Below are 17,724 nucleotides of genomic sequence, written 5' to 3'. Positions count from 1 at the left end.
CAAAAATAACAATATTTATAACTCGAGCGAGCATTATGACGACGATGGTTCGAATTTCTAAATGTTGAGGGTCCCGATTGTATTCTAGAAAATAGTCAAAATATCGAATGCCACACAAATTTTTGTGGCCACAAAAGCAAAAAATGATTCATGTACAATTTTATTATAATCTAAAGTTCTAAACCACAGCTCAAAATATGTTTTATAATTATTTGTACATCATACAACAAAAGTTACTATCTTCGCTATTGCCCCGTAATCTTCAAATGCTCTTTCAACAAGTTTACATCGTCGAAGTTCAGGAAAAAACAACCAATAAGATGTCACCAACACAAATGCAACCACCAATGGGGCGGTGATGTGGCGGGGTAAACTCCATTTTACATTAACAAATTTCTTGATTGTTGTCTCCATAACCAACGAGACTCCATGTAGACAAAAGAAAAGCATGGTATCCCACGTTGGCCAATCTCGTGTGAAATAAAAGAAAATAAGTTCATGCATAAGACCCGAGACTGCAAATGTGGTCAATATTGCTGGTATTGGGGCCCACATATGACCGATGGCTCGAGCTGACATTGTACGAACTGGATTGTAAATGGTTGGATGGAGAATTCGGTTGACCATGACATTCCACCTCCTGCCCCAAAAATCTTGGAGGGAAGTGGACAGATAAGGTTCATCGAACTGGGGGTCAAGTTTGACCCCTAGTAAGAATTCCATTACTATGGAACTGATAGTCATTAGGAGGTCTAAAAAGAAGTAGAGTGAGAACGCAAAGAAGATCCAAGCGATCATGGGGTTCATATGATCACCATGATCATGATAGACCTTAAGGAAAGTCATAAGAAGGAGAGCTTTAATTCCATAGTTAAGAGGAGATCTATGGGTTGGGTTTTTCCCTGGAATGCTCTTTCCAATGGGAAAACAAGCGAGGGAAAGGAATCGGAAGAGGGGAATAGAAGGGGAGGAAAGGGGTCCTGTTTCAAAGGCGAAAAGGATGAGTTTAAAATTAGCAAGCCAAGAGATGCATAAAGAAAGTGGCCCTATGAGATGAACGGAATTAAACAAGAGTGGAATGGAAAGAAAAAATAGAATGACAGGAAAGATTGTTAAGAGTCTTGGAAAACCTTTTGGAATGATTTTCCCCACGTAGTAGCAATAACCAAGAGAGATTGATGCTAAAAGAGACACCTTCACAAGATTCTTGATATCTTCTTGGAATTCCATGGTGGTAGTTCTTGAATTGAAGTTTGAGGTTGGTGAGAAATGGGTAGATATGTCATAACACTTGGTCAAATTTAATTGTTATATCCTACATATAAGATAATAAATTTTGATATTGAATAAATTATGCATATATATAGAAGGGTATGCATATTTCGAGCTGGTTTCGATTATGAAGTCAACAAATCCGTGATAAAGACAAAAGAAATAAAATGATAGAAAAAGATGGAAATAAAAAAGAAACAAAATATCAAAATCTGATGTTGTTTGTCCCCCAAAAGTATTCACCATATTTGTTTTGTACTCTCACAAAAATATCTCATCTGATTAAAAATGATTATTTTTAACCACAAATATTCGTGTGGTTAGTAAATAATGATTATACTTTCCCATATCGTAGAAAATTAAAATTTCAATTGTAAACGAAACTAAGGCCATGAATCTTTTGCGGCTTCATTTATTGCTTTGATAAAATTATTATTATTATTATTATTATTATTATTATTATTATTAAATTATAAGAGAAAACTTCATATATGTTTTAAATAAATAGTAAAAATATCATATTTGATTTGTGTTACCGAAAAAGTCTATAGTTCAAGTCCGTATAGCTCTAGAGCCCTATAAAATAAAAAAGAATATATATATATATATATATATATATATATATATATATATATATAGAGAGAGAGAGAGAGAGAGAGAGAGAGAGTTAGGTTCAAATGTTTTCATTATCTATTGTGTGCCCGTATGATTGATTCTGGACCAATCATTTTAGTTATTTTAAGAAAGTAATTAATGCATATTAAATGTTGAAGATGTAATTAATACCTATTATATCTTCAACATGTAATATGCATTAATTACTTTCTTAAAATAACTAAAATGATTGGTCCAGAATCAGTCATACATGCACACAATAGATAGTGAAAACAAAATAACATAACCCTATATATATATATATATATATATATATATATATATATATATATATATATATATATATATATATATATATATATATATATATATATATATCATTTTCAATTAGAGCAGTGAAATGCTTTGTAAATTGGATGACTTCTTTAATTAGATTTATTTTTCAACTACAATGCTTTCATAGAAAAAAAAAAAAGTAGGTTGTTATTGTTCTATTTGTTCAGAAGACATCATATTTATTGTAGTTCTGGCGAGCTTTTGTGGGTGTAAGGGCATGTCGCATTGAAACCTACTATTAAAACATGTTGGATCCTAGTACAAAGAAAGAAAACAATGTACAAATAAGATTTTGTGTAATATGCATACCGGAGAAGTGGAAATGCCAGATTGAGAAGGTGATTGTGTAAGTTAATTTTGACTTTTTAAATACTAATAACATTATTTTTATGGGCACTCCTAATTGCTAAATCATATATACATTTTAATATGCACGATTTGACTCAAAACATTTCTAAGTCGTCATACTTTGGATGATGATGACATGAATCCTTTGAGATGTTCAAACTTCAAACATTGCTTCTTTTCAACAACAGGCAAAGACGAACTTTATCTAAATTTGCTCCTAGACTATGTACCTGAGACGGTTTATAGTGTAACAGGACATTACAGCTAAGTAAATCAAAGAATGTCTATAATTTATGTCAAACTATACATGTTTTAGGTATATTAAGAATCTTTATTAGTAAAGAATTATGCAATGTATGTTGTGACTAATGTGATTCCTTGTGGTTTCTCAAATTTGATGTCTTTTGTCAGTGTACTAGTGTACTGATGTTATTCATCTAACTGTATTTCATTCAGAAAATCCAAATTTTGTTACTTTGACATCTTAAAGTTTAAACTGTGTAAAATGTGTATAATTTAGCAAACACATAGAAATCCACGGCAATGTGCAAGCGTTTTTACTAGTTAAATATTAAATAAAATTATAAAGAAGGTTAATGTATTAATCAAATTAATATAGTTCGAAAAAATAAAATCAATATAAATCAAAATAAAAGTTTTATCTTACGAACCATATACTATGCATATGTCCATGTATTATGCACAATTAAAAATCTTTTGAGAAGTTTGTATACCGAATTAATCTAATCTGATGCATATTAAAACTAATATGAATATTTTTATAGTTTTTAATTTTTATAACTACTAAAATTATAATAATAATCCCAATTAATATAGTTTTTGTTTTAATACAAAACTTAAGAGGGAGAGCTTATAAAATGTTGCAAATTGAATATAAGTATTTGATTGTTGAAAAAAAAAAACTTTATAAAAACCTTATGCATTAAAAGTAATTTCTAAAGGTAAAATCCTCTTGGTAAAACTATAACGTGACAAAATAAATAAACTCTACGAAAATAAACAATATAAATGCTCTAAGAAAGATATAGAAGACCAGTACAAATTTATATGAACGTTGACGTTTACCTGCAAATTTAAGAGCTCAAAACTTAACGATATTAATAACTCCGAGGGACCATTATGACGATAGCTCTAAACGTTTCCAAGTTGTACTTTCTAGAAAATACCAAATGCCGCAAAATTTCCGTGGCCACAAAAGCACTAATGCTTCATGTACAATTTTATTAAAAAAAAAAAAAGCCATAACTCAAAATATCTTTTATAACTATTTGTACATCATACAACAAAAGTTACCATCTTCGCTATAGCCTCGTAATCTTCAAATGCTCTTTCAGCAATTTTACATCGTCGGAGTTCAGGAAAGAACAACCAATAAGATGTCACCAACACGAATGCAACCACCAATGGGGCGGTGATGTGGCGGGGTAAACTCCATTTAACATTAACAAATTTCTTGATTGTTGTCTCCATAACCAACGAGACTCCATGTAGACAAAAGAAAAGCATGGTATCCCATGTTGGCCTTTCTCGAGTGAAGTAAAAGAAAATAAGTTCATGCATAAGACCCGAGACTGCAAATGTTATCAAGATTGCGGGTATTGGGGCCCATATATGACCGATGACCCGAGCTGATAGTGTTCGGACTGGATTGTAAATGGTTGGATAGAGAATTCGGTTGACCATGACATTCCACCTCCTGCCCCAAAAATCTTGGAGGGAAGTGGACAGATAAGGCTCATCGAACTGGGGGTCAAGTTTGACCCCTAGTAAGAATTCCATTACTATGGAACTGATAGTCAGTAGGAGGTCTAAAAAGAAGTAGACTGAAAACGAAAAGAAGAACCAAGCGATCATGGGGTGTATATGATCCCCATGATCATGATAGACCTTAAGGAAAATTGCAAGAAGGAGAGCTTTAATTCCATAGTTATAAGGGGATTTATGGGTAAGGTTTTTCCTTGGAATGCTCTTTTCGATGGGAAAACAAGCGAGGGAAAGGAATCGGGAGAGGGGAATGGAAGGGGCGGAAAGGGGTCCTGTGTCAAAGGCAAAAAGGATGAGTTTAAAATTAGCAAGCCAAGAGATGCATAAAGAAAGTGCCCCTATGAGATGAACGGAATTAAACAAGAGTGGAATGGAAAGAAAAAATAGAATGACAGGAAAGATTGTTAAGAGTCTTGGAAAACCTTTTGGGATGAGTTTACCCACAAAGTAGCAATAACCAAGAGAAATTGATGCTAAAAGAGATACCTTCATAAGATTCTTGATATCTTCTTGGAATTCCATGGTGGTAGTTCTTGAATTGAAGTTTGATGTTGTTGTGAGAAATGGGTAGATATAACATATAACACTTGGTCAAATTTAGTTGTTATATTCTATTTATTAGAAGACATAATAAATTTTGATGTGGAATAAATTATGCATATATATAGAAGGGTATGCATGTTTCGAGATGGTTTTGATTCTAAACTCAATAGGTACATAATAAATACAAATGGAATGAAGTGATGGAAAAAGATGTAAACGAAAAAGAAACAAAATATCAAAAATCTCATGATGTATGTTTCAGTTTGTCCCCCAAAATTATTTACCACAAACGTATCATATAGTATAAAAAATCTTATGTGATAATCGCAATATATATATATCTATTTTTAACCACAAGATATTCGTGTGCCATATCGTAAAAAACTAATTTTTTTTTCACAAACGATACTGACCACGAATCTTTTGGGGTTTCATTTATTTCCTTTAGATAAAAAATATTATTATTATTATTATTATTATTAGCACTTGTAGGTTACTATCATAAAGTGATGCTTGCCGACAAATATATGGAACATAACTTTCATTTCTATTTCCTTTGATAAAAAGAAATTTGATTAATTACTATAGAAATATGTTAAGGATTAAAAACGAAGAATAATACTCTATAATATAGTAGTGTTTGTATTTGAAACAAGTCGCATAAAGATTTTTAGTAGTATTTAAAAGTGACATAATGTTGTACATTATATGGTTTATGAAATACTCAGGAAACAAAACTTCAAAAGGCGCCGTTGTATACTTAAAAAGTTCAAGGTTGACGTAAAAGTTGAAAATTAGATTTAAGTTTTTTGTTTTTCGTAAATATTCTATTTGTGCATGAAATAAAAAGCAAATCAACTTATTTCAAAATAAATGCCGATTTGAAGAAGATGTAAATGAAAAAAAACGTGTCAGGCATTAAAAATGAAAACCCCACTGCCACTGGTCACTTCTTTCAACTTTGACCCACTTGAGTTGCCCTTTCTAAATTTGGACCAACGGTCTCCTAACACACCAAATATATGTATTTGTCAATACAAACGCTTACATAATAAAATAAGAGATTTTTTGCTGTATATCTTCATATCATTTAGATGATATAAAATGTAATAAAATTTTATTAAATATGATAAGTATCACAATCTTAAATGTGTAGGAAGATAATAAAAAAGAAAAAAAGCAAAAGGATATTAGATTTCTCTTAAAATAAAATGAACATGAACATTTAAACAGTAGTTACTAATAATATACTGTAGTTGTTTGTTGCATCAAAAAACAAGCTACTAATTATTTTTCTTTTTGGAGCCAATTTTATGATGCTAAGAGTGGCCCTACAAATATGTAGATAAAGTTATTTGTAGAAGAAAAAAAAAAGTTAACTTAAAAGGGCAATGTTGAAACTACATTTTAAAAAATACAAAAGTAAAATGGATTCATCTCCAATCCTACTTCACTATTTTAAAATTTTAAATTCCATTTTAGTGCATTTTTCAAATCCAACTCCGCTGCCTCTGCTCAATGATATTTTCACAAAATAATTCAAAGTATTGGACAAGAGGATCCTAGCCTGGGTGTTGAAATAAAATAAAAGTATTTGTTGTTTGTTACATTCATGTGACACGTACCTTGTGGTAAAAAAAAAAAAATACTAGAATAAAGTAGATATTTAAGTATTATACGTTTTAAACACAAATCTTGTAAATTTAGTCATATAGTTGAATGCAAAATCTTAGGCTACAAAACTCATCACATATACTTCTAGTCTTACCTAACAAAAAAACAAGTTAAGTAATAATAATAATCCAAGTACCAAGCATCACTGCATTTGTTGATGTGGCAGCTGTTGCTGTTCGTATATCTGCATGTAAGCCTCCGAAAGAGCCACCATTTGTGGAAGAGTTTCCGCCACATGAAGATCCTGCATCTCATACCTTTAAAAAACAAAAAAACATAAATATTAATAAATCAAAATAAAAAGAAAAGAAACTCATAAATAAAATAAAATAAAAAGTCAATCTACCATAGCTCTTCGGACTTGCGTTGTACAAACACCCTATAAGCACCTTCACCTGGTTTCCCATCATGAACAATGTTTGCAATTAAATCATACTTTGACCGCAGTCTTTGACTTTCTTCCTCTTTCACAGCAGGTAAAGGTATATAATCCTTCAGCTCCAAATTCTTCACAGGGAAATTAACTGACAGTAGTACAATAGATATTGATATAAATAACCAAACTGAAATTTGCTATTATGACTAAAATATATATATATATATATATATATATATATATATATATATATATATATATATATATATATATATATATATATCTCACCAAGTGTTGGGTTTTTCTCCACAAAGAAATTATTTTTTGTAAAGCGCCGCATGTGTAGGATAAGATACTGTGGAAGTCGCGTCACACGATATTTCATCCTGGCTATACGAGGTCGCACAACTTCCGTAACAGATTCCCCATCGAATTTCTTCAGTATATTAAAAAGTGGAACCTGAAAATTTTAATAACTCAAAAAAGTCAACAAAATGTAACAACCAATTTAAATTAAATACACCACGAACCTGAGGAATAATGTTTTTTTCCATCACGTCTTTGAAAAGTGGAGGTGGGGGTAGATCGAGACCCAGCATTAAAAATGGCATTCTACTTGTCTCGGATACGATATTCATATTATTGCTTTCATCTTTGACATGAATTTCTTTCACAACTTCTAATTCACCCTAGGAAAATATATATATTGTTATTTGAATTATAAATAAATAAATGATGGAGTTTGAATTTTTGAGAACAAGTGTTTGTTACCTGAAAACATTGATGAATAATGCTTTTTTTGGTTTTTGGACTTTTAAGGTCTGTGTGAAGGGTATTGAGAAGCCATGACATGAATTCAACCGGATCGGATTGTGCCCCTATACGGAAACGTTTTTTACTCGCTTTCATAACCGCTTGCAAAAATTCATGAGGACTCACCTAAATAAATAAAAAAGTATTAATAAATAAAAAGAGTAAATTACACTTTTGGTCCCTGAGTATAGCTTACTTTGCACACCTGGTCCTTATTTGAGGTTCTTGCAATGTTTTTGATCCATATTCAAAGAGAAACCTTTTTGGGACCAAATTTTGCAAGAAAAACCTTTTTGGGACCAAAATTGAAAAAGCTTTACTTATGGGACATAAATGGAAGTTATAAATTTGTGGATGTGTTTAAACCTGTCCTTTGAAGTTTCTTGCATGCCATATCTTCCTTGTTAGCTCACCAAAACGATGAACAAGAACAGATCTACTGTTGATGTAATTTTCAGGGATGAGGAAGAAGTTTCTTAAGGGTGTCACTCGCATTAAAGATTGAATTGTCACGTTTACAAAATCAGTCTCTTTAATATTATTAAGCCCAACCTAAATAAATAATCACAACAACATAAAATTAGAAGTTCAGAACTGCAATTTACCCTGGATAACAGTGGTGGTTATTCAGAATAATTACCATTCCAGGGAGATAATCAGATCCATCAAGCGCCCTTGACCATTGTCTGTTTCTATCAAGTTGCAAAACCTGATCTCTGCTAAACCTGTGACACCATAATCATTTCAAGATCATAATTAATAAGTATGTTGATTAAATGGAAATGAAATAATAATAAAATAATATATAAAATGAACCTGGGGTTGAGGACATGGCGAATATCATCAAGTGAAGGGTCATTGATTTCATAACCATCAGGCAAACAATAAACTTTTTCTGTTCTGAGATTAATGTAGACATGGTGACCTGCTTCAAGACTATGAGTATATGCATGTGACTTTTGCCCTCTTCCTTGGAAGTATTTACCACATACCAAACATGCGTACACATTTAAATTTGATAAAGACACTGAACAGAACTTTTCAAAGTCAAAATCCAAAACCTGCAAGATAACAACCAGGTGGATGATGATTAATGACATACTTATACTATCACAATCACAATCACATCATGTGTGTCTTGTCTATCAAATTGCATCAAATTGAATAGCTTAATCGTTGATAAGTGTTAAATTGATTAACATCCTTTGTGTCAGATTGTTTTTACTGAAACTTGAACGCTTGTATTGAGAAAAAACTATTGACAGTTTATCCAAAAATTGAGCCAGCCATAGTGCTTTTTGTGTACCTCAATGAAAAGATATCAATTTCAGTTTTTGTAGGAGACTTAGTCGCCTTCTAACACATAATCAATAGGACAGATTGTCTGTTCATTTCAATATATAAACATTCTGATTTCTGATGCAAATACATGACATGAATAGAGTTTTGATTCATAAACATTTTTAACCATATCTACCACTAAAGTAGTCTCATGAGTCATGATACTGATGTCTACCCTGCATATATAATTTAACCCAATCGAATTATTCATACCATTGGCAACTAAGGACTAACCTTGTATAGTTGTATAGACCTACAATTTGATAAATCTAAATGCCACAGAAGCAAAATGCTGCACATAAGAAGAAGAAGATAACTCTATTGATAAACCTAAATGCCGCAGATAACTTATTCCCAAACATTGGCTAGTCACAAAACCAAATACGAACCCCAAATCCTCCATAAAACTCTAATGGAGCACAAATTACCATGAGAAGGGACAAGCGGAAAGCGGAATAGATTAAGTAAATACCTGGCGATTAACGGTATCAAGGTAGGGACAGTCTCTACGGATTTCAATTGCCCTATTACGCCTCCCTATACCAAATCCATTATTATTCTCCTCTTCCTCGTCGTCTTCCTCCTCTTCCTCGTGGTTATTATGACCGTTTTCCTCAACTTTCTTATCATCACGCTCATCATCTTCGTCATCCTCGTCTTCGTATGTTGCAAGCGGAAGCAGAGCGTTATCAAATCCAAGTTGAGGTGGCGATGGAGAAGATACTTCGGTTAATTTCTGCTTCTTCAAGTGTTGTTCTTCACTGTCAGTAGTGTTCTCCAAATCCTGGCGCTTCGTTTTCATCACAAACGAATTTCAATCTGAAATTGCATTCTAATTGAATAACTAATGAGAACAACAAAGAGGGAAAAAAAGAATGATACAGATCACATTCACGGTATCAATTCCAAACAACCACAACACCAATTCACAGACTTATAGAATGCAGGAATAAAGAACAGATTTATACAGTTGAAGAACAGAATCGTATGGCAAACTGAAGAAAGAAGAATCGAGAAGAAAAACCCCTGTTGGGGTCGAAACTCGATATAGCAGAACAAAAAAAGGATGAACGAAAGCAAACGGAACCTGTTGGTCGAAGGTCCAAGCTCGCCGGTAGTTGTGTGTGTGGGCGCTGGAACACCCTCTTAATACCTTCTTCACGCTGGAAGCTTTCTCCTATAGATTCTAGGGCTTTGTTTCTTTTCGTTTTACCTGAGAGATGTCTTTAGCTTCAATCTAGAAGCATCGTAACGAACCCTCAAATTATAAATAATGGCACTTTGGCCCTTACGATTTATGATATCAATTTTGCAATTAAATGTTAACGACCCTACAAATTAAATTAAATGTGGAATTTTATTTTAATAAAATGAAAAATACAATAAAATAACAAGTGAAAAATAAAAAATTTTAAAAAATCTAGAAAATGACATGTGTGTAAATGAAAGAGAAAAAGACATGTGGCAAAAAAACCTTCATTTATTATAGTAGATTATAATAGATTGGTTAATTAATATGTGATATTAACTTTAGTGGTTGTTAGTTTAATTATTATATTTCAGTTTCATTTAATAATTTTTTATGACGACCATTTAACAATTGTTTAACCATTATATTTCAACTTTATTTTTTTAGTTATATAAAATGCTAATGTTTTATTAGAATTCTTGTGGTGGCGTTTTCTTTATGAGTTGGTATAATATATTGAAGAGATATATAGTAAATGTTATGTTTTTTTTTCTTATTTAATAATAGACTACGGATTCGAACATTGTTAGACATGTAAATGGTGACGATAGTAACTCTTCATAGTAAAACAAAATACATTGATACTGGAAATATTATTTTATTAGAGAAATTGAATTGATAAAAAAAAATAGAAAACATCGTTATATTTTTAACAATAACAAGATTAACATTTGTTTGTATGAAAATATGTTTGAAAAATGAAAACATACTTGAGCACTAACCCATCATCAATTTTGTTTTATATTAAAGTCAAAATCTCTAACTAATGGTTTCCACTTGAACATTGCAAATTATTTGGTATTTATTCCAATAAAATTCTAATTAATTAGTTTGGTCATTAACTAATAATGATGGTTGTCTTCATAAAAGAAATAGTAAGATTTAAATTTGAAAAAGAAAATGTCAAACACAATGGATTTTTATCAAAAGAGTTTAAAAACTATGGCTTCATAATTTTTTTTAAGTAGTAGATGGCAATTTTGTCATTTTTATATAACAAACAACAAATTACAAATATAATCAATAAAAGCTACATTAATCATTTTACATAAATTACATTTCAATTCATTTGTTAGATTTTGAAACCAAACAAAAAAAAATAGATTGCTATTTCTTGCGATTAACTCTTTTTAATATAAAATCCTACCTTAATTGATTTGTTTATTTAAAAATCTACCAATTATAGAAGTATTATCTACATCTACATACAAAACAAAATACTCATTGTTCTAATTGGATAGATTTTCTAAAGTATAATGTCCTAAAATCGTTATTCCTTAGTGATCTATACAGATGTTGTTGATAGAAGAAACTCAGGCTGCAATCTTTGCAGCAATACCCCACAAAATGGACAAAGTGGTTTCAACAATATTTCTCCATTTTGAAAAGTCAAAGACCTTTTCTCAAAGTCAACGGTTGGAGGGTATTTGGTCAACTTAAAAAGACTCTCAGGGGCAAAATTTGATACCCATCTTTTACACGAAACACAAAACCATAATGGAGTTAAAGGGCACACAACCATGGAAACTGCACATCTTGCAAGTTTATGATTCTCAACTTTGCAAAATCCAACTTCTGTATCCTCAAATGGAACTGATGATGAACAGTAGCTACATTCCTCTTCTCCTACATATCTACAAAATGCAATAAAAGAAATTGTAAAATAGAATTTAAATTTATTTCTTTATATAAATGTATGACATTTTAGTATTATACCTTTTCTCAATCTTTTTAACTTTAGAAGCAAGGAGCTTGACATAATCTTTAACTACACGTTCATTATTAGCAACCCATGATTTCATCTGTGCCAATCCAACCGGATGTAAATTACCATTATACCCTTTAACTGTGGCTGAAAAGCTACAACCAACGAGTCTTTCTCGAAGTTCTTTTTCACTCATTTCAAGAATCTTTATCCAAAATTTCAAGTCTTGTTCACCATTGTTGTTATCTAACTCTGTTTCTCTTAAAAGCACATGTCTGTTCATAACATTGAGCAGATGCAACTGGCGTGAGGTTAAGTTTGAGAGATGTGTATTGACACGTGGCAAAATGATTTCAGGTGGGCCCCACTCAAATTTAAGATTTGAGATCAGCCATTTGACTAGTATTTGTTCTACATAGTTGGGTTGTGAATCTTTGAAAGCTGATAATGCTGCTATCATGTCCCATAAAACCAAAGGCTTGTGAAGATTTTCGTATTGATTTAAAGACCATAATATGTTTTGACCGAAGTTGACCAAATCCATATTGGGAAAACCAGGGAAATTTTCATCATCAGATTCTTCATCTTTTAAAATTCCAAGGTTTTGTCCACCAATCCAGAAGAACTCAACAGCAGCCTTCTGTGACCTGAGTAGGATATAAAATATTTCTTTTTTTGCAAGATTATCATAATAATGGATCTACTTTGTTTTTTTATATATATATATATATATAAAATACCTCATATCAAAAATGCAAACTTGAATGAAGAATATATTATATACTTACCTTGCTTCATACATTGGATTCAACAGATTCACATCAAAGCTTCGAACCTGAAATTTTTTGAGAAATTTTTCGTGTTGATTTTTACAAATTTATATTCTTTTTGAGATTCACATTTTAAGGAGAATGAATCATAATATCATACCACAGCAACCACAAGATTAGCAGGGGATACTGCTATGCCAAAACATGCATCAGACACATTAGGAACCTGTCAAAAGATTTAAGGTCTAGTCAATATATTTGACTAATAGTCAACTCAAAACCATTTCGTTTCTTTTTATATGATTTTGGGACAAAAAAAAAGTACTATAAATAATCATACATCTGTGAAGGTCTTAACACCAAGAATATTTGGAGGTAAAGAGACTCTATGGAGGGAATCTCCTTTTATGATCCAGCTATTCAAAGAATTATCCTGTGAAAAATAAGGAAAATAAAAAAGAATTTAACAATTAAATATCATATTTTATATAGTTTACTCATAATCCAATCAAGTACCTGGCTACAACTGTACAAGCAGTGTCCATCATAAGCCCAAGCCAAACCCGTAACCTGAAAAGAAAAATAAAAAATAAAAAATAAAATCATAATGTAATAATTATATTAAAAAAAAAAAAAAAAAAAGGAGTTAAAAAGAATGCTTACAATTTGGTCATGGCCAGAAAGTGGAGCAATACCATCAAATTTGTGAATCAAAGTGTCATAAATCCATACTTGTAAAGATCCAGAACCCTTCCCAACAGCTAGGAGTATCTTTTGTGGAGAAGCTTCCGGAACAATTAGTGAAAGTACAGATGTGGGGCCCAATCCAACCTTTATAACCTACTTAATTTCAAAAATAAAATATTAAATGGTGCTCATAAAAGTCTATTATTATAGCTCAAAAAAATACCAACATCTTTCAACAATGAAAATGCAGCATCACCATCTTCAGTTGACTTCGCCAGGTCATCAGTATATCCCCGCCAAATTTTCACACTGAAATTTCAAAAAATAAATAAATAAATCTTGAATTTTTTTAATATAAAAATAAAATGCCAACTCACCTCCCATCAGAAGATCCTGTAGATAAAAGAAGCTGAGAGTCAAACTTTGACCAACTGATTGCAGTAATCCAAGAATCATGTGCTTGGATTAATCCAATCAGCAAAGCGCCAGGTGGCTTGCTTCGTTGTGTGATGGAGTAGCATTGTGGTTCATGGACTCTCCAAAATGAGATATTTCCACTTTTACCCCCAATGGCAAGTATAGAGCATCCCTTTGATGAGGTGTCACCATGGAACATAGGAGACCATGAAACCACAAGAGATGAAAGCATTGCACTACGAGAAGCATACTGTTGTGCACTTATGGAAGGGTGTTTATGGTATTCTAGTAAATTTTGTCTTTTGTCTTTGATTCTGATTAATAGTTTAGATATTGGCATATCATCATTGTATTCTAAAAATGGAATATCAGAATCAGACTCACCATATCTGATTTTTTCAAAATAAGAATGTAACATTTCAGATACATCAAGAACCTACAAACAAAAACATGAAACTATTAAAAGTAATATAAATTTATAATAAGTTATTATAGGTAATAAGTGCATACCTCTACCCATTCTGAAGAAAATTCACGAAATGGGGAGTGGTAAACTTTGACTACACCTTCAGTTGTGCAAACAGCAAGCAAACACCTATCCACAAGTAAAAATTTGTAAAAGTTTTATTTAAAATAAATAAATAAATTAAGTCACCTTTTATGTAGTGATTATGGATCAAAATTCATACCCAGAATTTGGAGCTAATCCAAGTGGAGACCAAGATATTGATCTTACACAAGGGCGAATGTCACGAGACAAACAAATAGGCAACATACAACCAGAGAGCAAATCTGTGAAAGTTAAAAAGATTATGATCAAAGTAATAATTATAGTTAATAATTAATAAATAAAACATAATGAACAAATCACAAGCACCTTTTCTTTCTATAACACCAAATGAAAAAGGTTTGCTGGTGGGGATTGTGATTAAACCTTTAGGTCCAGATGGCATAGCAGGATTCTAAAAATGATAAAAGATTTGTAAAGTAAGATTATAAGGTGTTAAATTATGATGAAAATGTCATGTTAATGAAGAAATTTACCAAGATAGTGACTAAGTGTCCAGAGGCAACTGCAACTAAGTTTTCATTTGACCATGAAATTGCATTTGGGTATGTAGGTGAAGCTACAAGTGCCACTGCCTGAAACCTTGAAGCCATTACTGATTTGCAGCTAAAAGTAGAAACTTGGTCCTTGAATCTTGATATAAAACCCTGAACAAAAGAAAGAGAATCAATGTCAAAATCGATTAAAACAGTTAAGTAAAGATTGCTAAGTTTTACATCAATAATGGTAAATTTGAGTAAAAGTGAATTCCCAAAATGATGCAAAAGGTTTTAACTTTTGACTCTCAAAACAAACAGAAAACTCGCATATGCATCTTTGGCCAATTTTTAAACCCCATAGCTCATCGGTTTTGTATTAATAGGGATAAAGCGCTACAGTTCTACAAGTATATGAATGATAAAAATATTGAAACTTGATGGGTTTTTGTTTCGCATTGAGTTAGGTTAGGTGACTGGCTATAAGTGGATTTCATGCTTCAAAGGTGTAATATGGCAAACAAAACACAAGTGGATAAGCCTGCTAAAGAGTCTACAAGTGGGTTCAGCTTGACAAATTATACAGAGCTCTGAATGTAATGCACAATTTGTCTATGAAAGGCTGTAAAAATAAAATCGAGTTTTGACATGAAAATAAAATCGGGTTGATTAGGTGACTTTAGACCTCAGAGAATTCAATGCGTGCAATGACTAATCCAAGTTATTACAACAACAACAAACTTATGCAGGAATTTCCGTAGAATAAGAAGAAAGAAGAAGAGGAAGAAACAGTAGCAAGAATGAGAGGAAGCAAACAAGTATCGGGTGCTCGATATACTTACTTGCAGGTGTTTAGATTTGAAGAAGAAGAACCAGAAGCAACTGCTAAAACGAGAAGAAGCAGCAACAACGAAACCCAAAATTAGGTTTGCCAGTTCCGGAGGTTAACGATGGTGGTGATGGTCAATGCTGTTCGTGAAATCAGATGGATGCCATGCGTAATGCACATGGTATTAAGCAAGTATTCAGGGGAAGAATCGCGACGGTGAACAAATTCGCCGGGGGAAAGAGGCGGCGACGGAGGACAAATGCGACGGCGCCGATGGGGGTGGAGGGAACAGAGTCGATTGTACCGCTTGTTTGATTCGTTGCTCGGAAAGGGTTTTAGTTTTTTTGTTTTTTTTTTGTAGGGGATAAAATGTAAAATTGTATATTTTGTAAAATAAATGTTGTGTAGATGGAAAAGTCGTAGTATATTTTTATTTTGGCAAAACTTATTTAAAAAGTTAACTTTTTGATTTATAACTTATTATTTATAATTTATTAAAAAAGTATTTGACTAAGTTTATTTGATGTCAAAACGCTATAAGTATAAAATTACCGAAAAAGACTTCCTCGACACAAAATTCAGCTCATTTTTTTGAGTTCCGATTCCAATTAGTATCAATTGAAGCACAAAAATAAAAAAAACAAAGCGTCACAAAAAAAATCTAAGATTTTTTGAGTTCCAAATCTTTGATAATTGAAACACAAACACATACACAAATCAAAATAATCGACAGCAACACATGATTAAGATCATATTTTTGAGTTCCAATTCAAATTAGTAGCAATGGCAGCACAAAAAATAAAAAACAGCTAAAAAAATTCTATCCTTTAATATACATCATATTCTAACAGAAAGTTTCCAATAAAAAAAGTTTGTAAAATGCTTCAGTTAACTCCATTGATATACATCTTCTATCCTTCACATCAAAAGCCAAAAGATTGATAACATTGTATGTGCTAGGGAACAAAAGGAAATGAAATCACATAAAAAAAATCGACATTAGCGAAAACAAGCCACGATTTTTTGAGATCCGATTCTATCATATAGCAAAAGACGAGGGGAAAGGAACGAATATCTATAGCAGAAAAAAAATCGACAACAAGGGGAAAAACGAATGCATAAACACGAACCTCTATGGGGTCAAAGGTAGTCGGTGCTGCTGTGGGTTGTGACGATCTCCGACCGGTGAGGAGGAGATGGCTAACGACGGTGCTTCACATGGGACGACTTGAGGAGGCAAATCGAGAGCAACATATGTTGTAGGCGTATGGTTATTTGAGTCTGATGTAACGTTTAAGGAAATGGTATATTTGTCAATTTTTTGAATGGTGAAATAATAAGCAGTTTTGATAATTAAGGAGTAAGTTACTTATTAAAATGTGATTTATTAAAGGTTTCCAACAACTATAAGCTATTTAAAAAAAAATTATCCAAACGCTATTTTTAACTTATAACGATAATAAGTTAAAAAATCACTTTTATAAGCTTTGCTAAACACCCTCTTAATAGGTCTGGGTATCAATATTTCAAAAACCGAATCAGTCCTTTTAAGAAAATTAACATATATAATTAATTATATTAGACATTGTTGTAAATAACGTAAGTCATGATCTGTCGATCAATTCTTACAAGACATGGCAAGGCCTTAACATTTTTCAAGACATGACAAGATGACAATTTAATATACAATCATCCATTTTAATATATATATATATATATATATATATATATATATATATATATATATATATATATATATATAATCATCCAATTGTATAAAAAGTCATATGTTAACAAAAACCTAGTGTTTTCACATTTTAATATACAGTTAATGTAACATATAGTCATCCATTAACAATTATATAAAAATTTACAAAAATGTCATCTTTCAAAAAAGTCAATGAACATTACAAAAGCATA

The 17,724-nt window shown here is 31.6% G+C and overlaps 3 protein-coding genes and 1 pseudogene across 4 annotated transcripts; all 4 read right to left on the bottom strand.

The window, feature by feature from the left end:
- Positions 1–92: 92 nt before the first annotated feature.
- LOC145063622 (putative long-chain-alcohol O-fatty-acyltransferase 5 pseudogene) lies at positions 93–1,345 on the bottom strand (annotated as a pseudogene).
- A 2,364-nt stretch (positions 1,346–3,709) lies between these two features.
- Positions 3,710–5,064, bottom strand: LOC145063623 (acyl-CoA--sterol O-acyltransferase 1-like). The gene is made up of 2 exons (XM_079011221.1): positions 4,843–5,064; positions 3,710–4,628 (listed from the first exon to the last, which is right to left on the bottom strand). Exons 1-2 carry the CDS (start codon positions 4,934–4,936, stop codon positions 3,868–3,870), a joined length of 855 nt encoding a protein of 284 aa, XP_078867347.1. The 5' UTR covers positions 4,937–5,064; the 3' UTR covers positions 3,710–3,867.
- Positions 5,065–6,446: 1,382 nt separating this feature from the next.
- Positions 6,447–10,345, bottom strand: LOC145062023 (uncharacterized). 2 transcript variants are annotated; one of them, XM_079009630.1, is made up of 10 exons: positions 10,191–10,345; positions 9,576–9,922; positions 8,579–8,823; positions 8,403–8,487; positions 8,129–8,314; positions 7,721–7,888; positions 7,480–7,638; positions 7,238–7,409; positions 6,920–7,097; positions 6,447–6,830 (listed from the first exon to the last, which is right to left on the bottom strand). In XM_079009630.1, exons 2-10 carry the CDS (start codon positions 9,903–9,905, stop codon positions 6,716–6,718), a joined length of 1,638 nt encoding a protein of 545 aa, XP_078865756.1. In that variant the 5' UTR covers positions 9,906–9,922; positions 10,191–10,345; the 3' UTR covers positions 6,447–6,715. The 2 variants fall into 2 exon arrangements, with proteins under 2 accessions (XP_078865756.1, XP_078865757.1); XM_079009631.1 differs by having other exon boundaries at positions 9,576–9,935; positions 10,191–10,341.
- A 1,225-nt stretch (positions 10,346–11,570) lies between these two features.
- Positions 11,571–16,158, bottom strand: LOC145061950 (Transducin/WD40 repeat-like superfamily protein). Its single transcript, XM_079009549.1, has 14 exons — positions 15,818–16,158; positions 14,976–15,146; positions 14,809–14,893; positions 14,621–14,723; positions 14,442–14,526; positions 13,892–14,367; positions 13,742–13,823; positions 13,491–13,667; positions 13,344–13,397; positions 13,168–13,260; positions 12,988–13,053; positions 12,846–12,892; positions 12,069–12,704; positions 11,571–11,986 (listed from the first exon to the last, which is right to left on the bottom strand). Exons 2-14 carry the CDS (start codon positions 15,090–15,092, stop codon positions 11,638–11,640), a joined length of 2,370 nt encoding a protein of 789 aa, XP_078865675.1. The 5' UTR covers positions 15,093–15,146; positions 15,818–16,158; the 3' UTR covers positions 11,571–11,637.
- Between the last annotated feature and the right edge of the window lie 1,566 nt (positions 16,159–17,724).

The sequence above is a fragment of the Lactuca serriola genome, chromosome 7 (assembly GCF_051521515.1).
Source record: "Lactuca serriola cultivar US96UC23 chromosome 7, Lser_US96UC23_V15, whole genome shotgun sequence".
Lineage (NCBI taxonomy): Eukaryota > Viridiplantae > Streptophyta > Magnoliopsida > Asterales > Asteraceae > Lactuca > Lactuca serriola.
This window is presented reverse-complemented; position numbering and strand designations above follow the sequence as displayed.

Bases quoted from the DNA above. Each gene is read 5' to 3' on its own strand.
- LOC145062023 (XM_079009630.1), bottom strand. From the start codon at position 9,905: ATGAAAACGAAGCGCCAGGATTTGGAGAACACTACTGACAGTGAAGAA. The intron at 7,889-8,128 runs GTTTAAACACAT...TTATTTATTTAG, and splicing joins CAAGAAACTTCAAAGGACAG to GTGAGTCCTCATGAATTTTT. The intron at 7,410-7,479 runs GTTCGTGGTGTA...TAAAATTTTCAG, and splicing joins AAAAAAACATTATTCCTCAG to GTTCCACTTTTTAATATACT.
- LOC145063623 (XM_079011221.1), bottom strand. From the start codon at position 4,936: ATGTTATATCTACCCATTTCTCACAACAACATCAAACTTCAATTCAAG. The intron at 4,629-4,842 runs GTATCTCTTTTA...CCTTTGACACAG, and splicing joins ATATCAAGAATCTTATGAAG to GACCCCTTTCCGCCCCTTCC.
- LOC145061950 (XM_079009549.1), bottom strand. From the start codon at position 15,092: ATGGCTTCAAGGTTTCAGGCAGTGGCACTTGTAGCTTCACCTACATAC. The intron at 13,261-13,343 runs GTACTTGATTGG...TATTTTTCACAG, and splicing joins GCTTGTACAGTTGTAGCCAG to GATAATTCTTTGAATAGCTG. The intron at 13,054-13,167 runs GTATGATTATTT...ATCTTTTGACAG, and splicing joins GTGTTAAGACCTTCACAGAT to GTTCCTAATGTGTCTGATGC.